At 34.8% G+C, this 12080-nt stretch overlaps 2 protein-coding genes across 2 annotated transcripts; both read right to left on the reverse strand.

Moving 5' to 3' along the window:
* Positions 1 to 814: 814 nt before the first annotated feature.
* LOC124309028 (uncharacterized) lies at positions 815 to 7893 on the reverse strand. The gene is made up of 2 exons (XM_046772244.1): positions 6525 to 7893; positions 815 to 1311 (listed from the first exon to the last, which is right to left on the reverse strand). Exons 1-2 carry the CDS (start codon positions 7891 to 7893, stop codon positions 815 to 817), a joined length of 1866 nt encoding a protein of 621 aa, XP_046628200.1.
* Positions 7894 to 8800: 907 nt separating this feature from the next.
* LOC124308572 (uncharacterized) lies at positions 8801 to 11866 on the reverse strand. Its single transcript, XM_046771391.1, has 2 exons — positions 10329 to 11866; positions 8801 to 9299 (listed from the first exon to the last, which is right to left on the reverse strand). The coding sequence occupies exons 1-2, from the start codon at positions 11150 to 11152 to the stop codon at positions 8801 to 8803; spliced, it is 1323 nt and encodes a 440-aa protein (XP_046627347.1). The 5' UTR covers positions 11153 to 11866.
* Between the last annotated feature and the right edge of the window lie 214 nt (positions 11867 to 12080).

Genomic DNA, 12080 nt, shown 5'->3' on the forward strand with positions numbered 1-12080 from the left:
AAGAAAACGAATGAGTTTAATAAGATCTCCTCCATTTTTTCTAAATATGCTTATGAGACCCGGGAATTTTCGGAACATGGGTGGCTGAAAAAGAGAGACGATTACTTGTGGGAAACCAAGGCGAATGAGATAACACAGCTATTACTACATTGATTATCTATTGATTTCTGGCAATTACAATTCACAAATTGATTCATTCTTTTCATTCGTAATATTATTATACCTGTGTCCAACGATTTAGAAGCGTTTCAGGCAATTTTCAATGACTCCAAGAATGGATAGAAGTCATAGGAAATTCTAAAAAACTACTAAAAATCACCTTAAACGTTGGAAAGTCATTGGAATTTAATGCGTATCATCAAATGACGAACTGGAAATGAACAAAAAGTTCTATCATAAGATGAGATTTAGTACAATGTTGAAGAATTGAAATTATTTAGAGTTCACTGCATGACTTGCAGCGATTTCTTTGATTTTTTGCGCTTGCTCCGCGATTTCCACATCACTCATCTGCATTGTGTGATTTCGAGTGATTTGTAATGATTTTCAACGATTACACTCATTCAAACCGATTCCACGCAGTATCAATGGATGTTTAATTGCAAGTCATGTAGAGTTTTTCTAATTTACTGTCAGGTTTCCTCAAATTCATGAGTTCCTTGGGTGAATTTGACCCCTCGGTTAATGAATGAAATTCTGAACAATCCGACCAAAGGCGACTGAGCCGAATGTAACTAATTTTTAGTCAGTATTTCCTTAATTGTTATTTGATAATGTCAGGATTAGACAAAGATTCCACGACATTTCGTAAATTTCAAAGAACAACTAGTTCACTTTGAGGTATGAAAGTATCCTCATGGAAGTTGTCTTTAGCGAGCTTCGGTACATACGTTGCATCGTAAACCGTGACCTTGCCAACCGCATTGATGATGGTACTTAATTGGTCCGGTAGAACAACAACCGCTTTAGCGGCTTGCATCCAATCTTCGTTGAAAGTCTGGTGCTTGAAATCTTCTTCGTTGTTCATAATTAATGAGACCCCTCTCTGGGTAAATTGAATTTTAGCCTCGAACACAGCGAGAGCTACGCGATATATTTGATAAATGCTTCCGCGCATTAGAACGTTGTTAAACTCGTACAGACAAGCGAAAATGTGCATTGTCGAGAAGCCAACGGCACGAGTTGTTACCGTTAAAGTGATGACTTTAGACGTATTATACGCCTCTAATCTATCCATCGCTGACATATTGTCTGTGACGCCAGGGTAGAATTTCTTCTTGAGTTCTTCACTCAATAACAGATAATAAGTTCCTTTCAGAAGGAAGTTTTATTGGTTGTTACCCACATTGCAGCCACACAGGTTTAGCCCTTGTTACGGATTCGAACATTTTTTAGTACATGTTATATCGCGTACCAAACGTTTTCGGAACGTCGATCTCGCAACACGTCGGGAGTTTCAGATCGACTTCAGATTTCTCACACTTTGAGATTTCCAAGTACTTTTTTAATGGATTCGGTGTTCAAATTTAGCATGGTCGTATACGTATATATATGTTATAGGCGATTGATTTTCTTTACTAGGGGCTTCGCCCGTGCGCGCTCCGCGCGCCAACCCCATTTCGGCGCTTTAATAATGTCATTTTTCTCACAAAGTTATTAGATACAGTGAGTTCCTTTCGGAAGGAAGTTTTATTGGTTTTTACCCACATTGCAGCCACACAGGTTTAGCCCATGTTACGGATCCGAACATTTTTCAGTACATGTTATATCGCGTACCAAACGTTTTCGGAACGTCGATCTCGCAACACGTCGGGAGTTTCAGATCGACTATAAGATTTCCAAGTACTCTTTTAATGGATTCGGTGTTCAAATTTAGCATTGTCGTATATGTATGTATATATGTTATAGGCAATTGATTTTCTTTACTAGGGGCTTCGCCCGTGCGCGCTTCGCGCGCCAACCCCATCTCGGCGCTTCAATAATATCACATTTCTCACAAAGTTATTGAATACAGTGAGTTCCTTTCGGAAGGAAGTTTTATTGGTTGTTACCCACATTGCAGCCACACAGGTTTAGCCCTTGTTACGGATCCGAACATTTTTCAGTACATGTTATATCGCGTACCAAACGTTTTCGGAACGTCGATCTCGCAACACGTCGGGAGTTTCAGATCGACTTCAGATTTCTCACACTTTGAGATTTCCAAGTACTTTTTTAATGGATTCGGTGTTCAAATTTAGCATGGTCGTATACGTATATATATGTTATAGGCGATTGATTTTCTTTACTAGGGGCTTCGCCCGTGCGCGCTCCGCGCGCCAACCCCATTTCGGCGCTTTAATAATGTCATTTTTCTCACAAAGTTATTAGATACAGTGAGTTCCTTTCGGAAGGAAGTTTTATTGGTTTTTACCCACATTGCAGCCACACAGGTTTAGCCCATGTTACGGATCCGAACATTTTTCAGTACATGTTATATCGCGTACCAAACGTTTTCGGAACGTCGATCTCGCAACACGTCGGGAGTTTCAGATCGACTATAAGATTTCCAAGTACTCTTTTAATGGATTCGGTGTTCAAATTTAGCATTGTCGTATATGTATGTATATATGTTATAGGCAATTGATTTTCTTTACTAGGGGCTTCGCCCGTGCGCGCTTCGCGCGCCAACCCCATCTCGGCGCTTCAATAATATCACATTTCTCACAAAGTTATTGAATACAGTGAGTTCCTTTCGGAAGGAAGTTTTATTGGTTGTTACCCACATTGCAGCCACACAGGTTTAGCCCTTGTTACGGATCCGAACATTTTTCAGTACATGTTATATCGCGTACCAAACGTTTTCGGAACGTCGATCTCGCAACACGTCGGGAGTTTCAGATCGACTTCAGATTTCTCACACTTTGAGATTTCCAAGTACTTTTTTAATGGATTCGGTGTTCAAATTTAGCATGGTCGTATACGTATATATATGTTATAGGCGATTGATTTTCTTTACTAGGGGCTTCGCCCGTGCGCGCTCCGCGCGCCAACCCCATTTCGGCGCTTTAATAATGTCATTTTTCTCACAAAGTTATTAGATACAGTGAGTTCCTTTCGGAAGGAAGTTTTATTGGTTTTTACCCACATTGCAGCCACACAGGTTTAGCCCATGTTACGGATCCGAACATTTTTCAGTACATGTTATATCGCGTACCAAACGTTTTCGGAACGTCGATCTCGCAACACGTCGGGAGTTTCAGATCGACTATAAGATTTCCAAGTACTCTTTTAATGGATTCGGTGTTCAAATTTAGCATTGTCGTATATGTATGTATATATGTTATAGGCAATTGATTTTCTTTACTAGGGGCTTCGCCCGTGCGCGCTTCGCGCGCCAACCCCATCTCGGCGCTTCAATAATATCACATTTCTCACAAAGTTATTGAATACAGTGAGTTCCTTTCGGAAGGAAGTTTTATTGGTTATATATTATAGAGTCTTGGTGATCGGTCAATTAAGACGATTTATTTAAAAAACTGTCAAAAAACAAAAAAGAAAAGAAAAATAGGATTTTATAATATAAATAATGGTACTAGTAGTAATCGGACATAAATATTGTAGATGTAATATTCTTAGAGCTATTAAATATTGTTGATAGTAAGAACCTTTCTGAGGAGGGCCCATATCCGGGTCGAAACGTTAACTAAAATTACGTTTTCTTAATTGACCGATCACCAAGACTCTATAATATATTACATACCAGGTCGAGAATTCTTATTCATCAGTTTTATTGGTTGTTACCCACATTGCAGCCACACAGGTTTAGCCCTTGTTACGGATCCGAACATTTTTCAGTACATGTTATATCGCGTACCAAACGTTTTCGGAACGTCGATCTCGCAACACGTCGGGAGTTTCAGATCGACTTCAGATTTCTCACACTTTGAGATTTCCAAGTACTTTTTTAATGGATTCGGTGTTCAAATTTAGCATGGTCGTATACGTATATATATGTTATAGGCGATTGATTTTCTTTACTAGGGGCTTCGCCCGTGCGCGCTCCGCGCGCCAACCCCATTTCGGCGCTTTAATAATGTCATTTTTCTCACAAAGTTATTAGATACAGTGAGTTCCTTTCGGAAGGAAGTTTTATTGGTTTTTACCCACATTGCAGCCACACAGGTTTAGCCCATGTTACGGATCCGAACATTTTTCAGTACATGTTATATCGCGTACCAAACGTTTTCGGAACGTCGATCTCGCAACACGTCGGGAGTTTCAGATCGACTATAAGATTTCCAAGTACTCTTTTAATGGATTCGGTGTTCAAATTTAGCATTGTCGTATATGTATGTATATATGTTATAGGCAATTGATTTTCTTTACTAGGGGCTTCGCCCGTGCGCGCTTCGCGCGCCAACCCCATCTCGGCGCTTCAATAATATCACATTTCTCACAAAGTTATTGAATACAGTGAGTTCCTTTCGGAAGGAAGTTTTATTGGTTGTTACCCACATTGCAGCCACACAGGTTTAGCCCTTGTTACGGATCCGAACATTTTTCAGTACATGTTATATCGCGTACCAAACGTTTTCGGAACGTCGATCTCGCAACACGTCGGGAGTTTCAGATCGACTTCAGATTTCTCACACTTTGAGATTTCCAAGTACTTTTTTAATGGATTCGGTGTTCAAATTTAGCATGGTCGTATACGTATATATATGTTATAGGCGATTGATTTTCTTTACTAGGGGCTTCGCCCGTGCGCGCTCCGCGCGCCAACCCCATTTCGGCGCTTTAATAATGTCATTTTTCTCACAAAGTTATTAGATACAGTGAGTTCCTTTCGGAAGGAAGTTTTATTGGTTTTTACCCACATTGCAGCCACACAGGTTTAGCCCATGTTACGGATCCGAACATTTTTCAGTACATGTTATATCGCGTACCAAACGTTTTCGGAACGTCGATCTCGCAACACGTCGGGAGTTTCAGATCGACTATAAGATTTCCAAGTACTCTTTTAATGGATTCGGTGTTCAAATTTAGCATTGTCGTATATGTATGTATATATGTTATAGGCAATTGATTTTCTTCACTAGGGGCTTCGCCCGTGCGCGCTTCGCGCGCCAACCCCATCTCGGCGCTTCAATAATATCATGTTTCTCACAAAGTTATTAATTACAGTGAGTTCCTTTCGGAAGGAAGTTCCATTGGTTGTTACCCACATTTCAGCCACACAGGTTTAGCCCTTGTTACGGATCCGAACATTTTTCAGTACATGTTATATCGCGTACCAAATGTTTTCGGAACGTCGATCTCGCAACACGTTTGGAGTTTCAGATCGACTATAAGATTTCCAAGTTCTTTTTTAATGGATTCGGTGTTCAAATTTAGCATTGTCGTATATGTATGTATATATGTTATAGGCAATTGATTTTCTTCACTAGGGGCTTCGCCCGTGCGCGCTTCGCGCGCCAACCCCATCTCGGCGCTTCAATAATATCATGTTTCTCACAAAGTTATTAATTACAGTGAGTTCCTTTCGGAAGGAAGTTCCATTGGTTGTTACCCACATTGCAGCCACACAGGTTTAGCCCTTGTTACGGATCCGAACATTTTTTTGTACATGTTATATCGCGTCACGAATGTTTTCGGAACGTCGATCTCGCAACACGGCAGGAGTTTCAGATCGACTTTGAGATTTCCAAGTTCTTTTTCAATGGATTCGGTGTTCAAATTTAGCATTGTCGTATGTATATATATATGTTTGTTCTGTTTGTTTCGTTTCATTTCTGGAACAAAAGAATTCTATAGAGATGCAGAATCATCTGTGCATAGAACCAGAAGTACATCTAGTATAGAAAATGAGCATTATGAAAATACAAAAAAATGAATTATTACTTATTGTCTATACTGCTTAACAAAGTGATAGGAACCAAAACTACACATAAAAGTACATAGTTATTAAAGCAAGGACTAGTAATTTGAGGAAATAATCCAACATTTCAGTTTCTTTCTCAAGGTTTTTTGCTTACACTCTAATGACTTTAGGCAGTTAGGTAATAGATTATAATACTTGATTGCGACATAGTATGCATTTTTCGTGCTAATTGTCTGAATAATCTTAGGTAGAGTTAGGAGATTAGATCTCGTTTTCATCTGTAATTGTCCATCAAATAGTAGATTTTTGCATTCATTATAATAATACATTATTGCACTAACAATAAAGGATTCGTTAATATTAAGGGGAGCAGAGACATCTTTGCACGACACTAGGAAATTTATTCATCTATTTTGTATATTAAGTAACGGTTTTACAGCATTGTTGTACGCACCTCCCCACGCTATTAATCCATAATTAATTATCCTCTCAAATAATCCATGATATATAGTTTTCAATATTACAGGCTTTAGACTTTTGCTTAGTTTAAAGAATAGAAGAGAGAAATACCTTATTTTTTTAGTTTATTCATTCACATGTATATTCCATTTCATATTTGAATCAAAGAAGATCCCCAGGTATTTACAATTTTCAACTCTACTGAGCTCTCTGTCGTTTATATATAGATGATAGTTTTTGGGTACACTGTCACTATAGCTTCCAAAGGTGATATAAGTTGTCTCATCAATGTTAAAGGAAAGTTTATTAACTTTTAACCAAATGTCCAGTTTATTTAACCAGTTATTTAGAGTTACGTTCAGTTCAGTCCAATTTCTACCTAAACATAATACTGCAGTATCATCCGCGTATGCTACTAGAGCATTTGGAGGTAAAACATCAAAAATGTCATCTATGTACATGATAAACAACAGGGGACCCAGTATCGTACCTCGAGGGACACCAACTTTCACCATCTTAGTTTCACTTGTGCAGTTATTAATCTTAACACATTGTTCTCTATTAGTTAAATAATTCGTTAATAATTGATGTGGAATACCTCTTATTCCACGTCTCCATAGTTTATCTAATAGTATCTTGTGGTTAACAGTGTCAAATGCCTTTGCAAGATCTAGGAAAACAAGTACAGTTGACAGGTTGTTGTCAATATTATTATATATAAAATTAGATGTGATAGCAAGGGCATCACTTGTACCCCTATTTTTTACAAAACCAAATTGATTATTAGAGATTAAAATGTTGGAAATGCAAAAAGAATATAATCTGTTAAAAATTATTTTTTCAAATATTTTTGCTAAGTTAGATATAAGCGATATAGGTCTATAGTTGGTAGTTAGATGCTTATTGCCTGATTTAAAAATTGGAATAATATCCGTTTTTTTTAAGGCAGAAGGCCATATTACACGATTAATACACATGTTAAAAATATACTCTAGGGGAACACTGATATCATTTGCAATAATCTTTAGAACTTTACTACTAATACCATCAACGCCTCCTGATTTGTCTTTCAGATCAAGTATTGTTTTTTCAATTTCAAAGCTATCAGTTGGAGTGAGAAAAATACTATTTGAATTATGTTTCACATTTTTTTCTATGTTTACTTGTAGTTTATCAATTTTTTTAGCTAGTTCATCACCAATATTACTAAAGAAGTCTACGAATTTATCCGCAATATCCCTGTTATCAGTGACTATCTCTTCGTTACGTATTATATAATCTATTTCAGTAGAGACATTTTTATTCTTTCCCAGTTTACCATTAACATAATTCCATAGCTTCCTACTATCTTTATATATGTTTTTTACCATCTCATTCTCGTATTCATTTTTTGTTAGTGATATTAACTTATTTAATAATTTGCAATATGAATTATATTCCTGTTTCAGTGTGTTATTACTCCTATCCAGATTCCATAAATTATACAGAGTTTCTTTAGTTTTACAAGATATCATAAGACCTTTTGTTATCCAACTACTACGTGGTTTATTATTGTTTTTATGCTTAGTCATAGGATCTTTAGACGTGCAATCTCTGATTAAAGATTTTATATTATCAATAAGTGTGTTAAAAAATATATCCGGATCAGATATATTAAGCAAAGCAGACCAGTTAGTGTGGCTGCTACATTCAGCAATACGTTTGTAGTTGATAACATGAGGTCTTTTTGATTGAAATTTAAGTGTTTGTGCTTAGTGTGACAAAAATAGGGTAGTGATCAGTAAAAACATTCGTATACGTAAATGATTTGATATTAACATTGTTCGTTTTAACAAAAAAGTTATAAATACATCCGCCTCCGTGGTCATTTGGTCTAGTGACGCCATTAAAATATGGCAAAAAACTGCGATCAAGGAGTTTACTCAAGAATTCATTAGTAATACTGTCAGAGCTTAATAAATTTATGTTAAAATCACCTACGATCATATGAATGTTTTCATGCTTTTTACCGTCAATAAAGTTAATGATTGAATTTACTAAATTTTCCTTATTTAAATCATAACACCGATAAATACCAGAAATTTTTACAGATTTGTTGTCGTTTAACTTTATTGACGTAGAAATTATTTTTAGATCACCAATAACATCTAATGAAATACAATATTTTAAGGATTTTTTAACATATATAACCACACCATCAGCTTTATTAACATTACTATAATTATAGTGGATATCATAATATTTCAGTTCAAAGAATGTAAAACAAATTAGAGCCCAGTTTTCTGAACATATAATTACATCAGGTTTAACTAATAAATTTTCTATAAAAAGTTCTAATTTATTAAAATTGGTATTCAGGCCTCTAACATTTACATGCAGAACTAAAATATTATCAGGACTCACTGATTTATTTAAACTGTGCAAATCAGCAAACAAATCTTCAATCAGTAGATCGTCGCTATCAGCCATCGTAATATATTATTGACTATTTGGATTAGATTTGTTTCCTAGTTTACCCACTGAGTTCGGTATTAATGGTTTAACAGGATAGTCAGTATTATTTATTATTTTATTTAGTCTGAAAACAAGATATTCACAGCATGTATCCGTAGCACAATGATTAGCCGGTCTGTTTTTATGATATCTGTCATTGTAGTAAACATAGTTTAGGCACTTTGTTATTTCACTTTTACAATCTGTAGTAAGATGATCACCAGCACATTTGAGGCATTTAACCTGATTGTTACATTTTTTGTAGCTATGATTGTATCTGCCACATTTGTAACACAGATTAAAGTTAAAATAGTCCAGTACATGACAGCACTGGTAGCCAACATATAATTTGAATCCATTATTTTTAAGGTGTAGATAAGATTCAGCTGTAAGTTCCATGATTAAAGACCTCTTATCCATAGGATTTTTGTAGTCGGCAATAATATTAAATGCACCATCTAGATCAAGGAAATTTCTATTATATATCAGGATTGGGCAGCAGAAATTACTTTCGTCATTTCATTACCCGTAAATGACAATTACTGTGAATAACTGTAATATTTAGTAACTAATTACAATTGCGGGAAATAATTATTAATTTTGATTTATCAATTACAGTTAGTATAAACAATTGTAATTTTATGATTATCAACTACAATTACTCGAAATAATTGTAATTTTTTTGTTGTCAATTAAAATTACTTGGAAAAATTGTAATTTTTTTGCTATTAATTACAATTACTTGGAACAATTGTAATTTTTCTGTTATCCATTACAATTAATGGAAATGATTATGTTTTTTTTTCAAATTTCAATTGTTTTTCATAATTTATTTAAACAAATTACCTTTGGAAACGTAATGTCGAATTCTCAACATAATTTCAAATTCCGAAAACATCGGGAACTTCATGGAGCTTACATATTCACATTGACTGGTCAAGCAAATTATTTAAACAAATTAATTTTTCAAAGTAATGTGAAATCCTTGATCAGCTACCCAAAAAACTTTGGTAACCATAGCCCATTCACATATTGACTGTAAAAGACTCGTTCCGATCACACCATTTGAATACTCCAAAAACGGAGTAAATTTATTTGTCTATTTAATATTATTTCACAGGAATAACGTTAGAGAAAAAAATTCAATTGGACCACATCGTGTGGTTTACAATTACTCAAAAGAATTTTAATAATGTCTGATTTAATTACAATCACTGAGGATAATTGAAATGATTTCTGATTAAATTCCAATCACTGAAAGTAATTTTGATAAACTTTGATTAAATTCAAATTACTCAATGTAATTTTAATGAAATCCAATTCAATTACAATTACTGGAAATAATTTCGATGGACTCTGAGTCAATTACAATTATCAAAAGTAATTTCACTGAACTCCGATTCAATTATTATTACTGAAAATAATTTCAATGGAATTTGATGTCATTAAAAATTATCCTTAGTGATTTGTAATTGTTAATTTTTTATCACAATTTTGCCCAACACTGTTATATATATCCTCACATAATTCATCTCGGTCCATATTATTTTCAATATTTATAACTTTAATCTTTGGTAAATTTAAATGTTCAAGGTAGACACAATAGTCACTACCAAGTTTCTCACTTAACACAGATTTAACTCTAGGAATATCATTAGTGTTTTTACACTTTATCGATACCAGACCCTCAGTATTTTTCCTGACGTTGTTAATCGGGATGGACAGGTCAGTAGTTAATTTCATTTTAACTTTGGTAGAAGTTTCCTTATTATTATTGTTTTTAGCTTTCACCAGTATTTTTGGTACTTTTTCAGTCGGTTTAACAGTAGAGCATTTAGTAATTTCAGCATAAGATGTAGTATTATTAGTAAACAAATTACTTTTTTCGACCAGTTTATCTAGTAGGTTGTTACGAGCTTGTAGCTCAGCATTTAACTGCCGTAGTAATTCATTTTCCATCTTAAATGATGAAGTTTCATCTAGTTCAAAATCAGTTACATCAGAGATGTTTTTAGAATTATTTAGTGTGATATTATTACAAAGCTCACTACGTAATTCCTCCTTGTGAAAAAGTTTTATTTGCGTTATTATTTTCCTGGCATTTTCATCCAAAGTGTTTACATCATAACAAGTTTTTGAGGTTAGGTTCTCATGCTGATATTTAGGACATGTTACAAGCATTTCACTTAAAAATTGCCCCTTTGAATATTTGTTAAAATTACCTTCGTGATATACATTTTCACATATAAGACATATCACTATTTTAGGCACTTTTGAATTTGGATGGCACTTAAAAACTTTGCACGCAGTATCCGGGTCACCTTGTGTGAGCGACATCTTGGCTTTTTTGGCCTTGGCGTTATAGGCAATTGATTTTCTTTATTACAATGGATTTTTTATAATCCGCTAGGAACAGAATTTTGCGATCATACCTATGTACTGTTTTCTTAATCATGAGTGTTTCAACAACTGTAGGGAAGGAAAAATCTATGTCATTTGTCTTGTACTACATGATTTATGTGAACGAATAAGAATGAATCGAATTTTCGACATTCAAAAGCGTTGGAATTGTGTAGTATATAAAAAATCGTCAATAACTGAGACCTTATACTTCAAAGTTTGATTAATTTTATTTTCCCAATCGAAATAAACTAGATGAACTCTAGTTCAATTTTCTGGACCTGCGGACGATGACGTCAATATCAAATGGAACATTTACACTGACATTTTTTATCAGCTGCCACATTTTCATCAGGCTGTAAGCCTCAGGTTCTTCAGTCTCCAACTCGAGACAAATATGTACAGACATTAAATTTTTTGGTGAGTTTACTTTGCGAGTGCTTGAATGTAGTCGAGCTTCTTCCTGACAGAATTTTACAGATCTATGTGTCACTGCAAATATTTTGTCACCATGCACAGTTTGTGAATAAAAAGAATAAGAAGAAAGAAAAGAGAAATTGTTTCATTGAGCGTATGAACGAATCATCATTTTCGAACACTATTCGCTCAACGTGAAAATCATCGCGAGATCGCAATTTTTCGTAATCATTTTTTTTTTCATCTTTCGTTCGGTCACGTCTAACCTTTTTTTTATTTCATTTCTTACCTCTTGTATTCAGAATTGCGTTACGAAGTTGGGAAAAAATGTGCGAATTTTATGAAACAGGATCTTAACATTTTTTATTCACAACTTTTAAAAATAAATCAAAGCTTACTCTGTATTGTATATCTCCATGGTTTCCAGGAGCAAACTCGCGTGCAACAA

This window comes from Neodiprion virginianus, chromosome 7, assembly GCF_021901495.1.
Source record: "Neodiprion virginianus isolate iyNeoVirg1 chromosome 7, iyNeoVirg1.1, whole genome shotgun sequence".
In the NCBI taxonomy this organism is placed as follows: domain Eukaryota; kingdom Metazoa; phylum Arthropoda; class Insecta; order Hymenoptera; family Diprionidae; genus Neodiprion; species Neodiprion virginianus.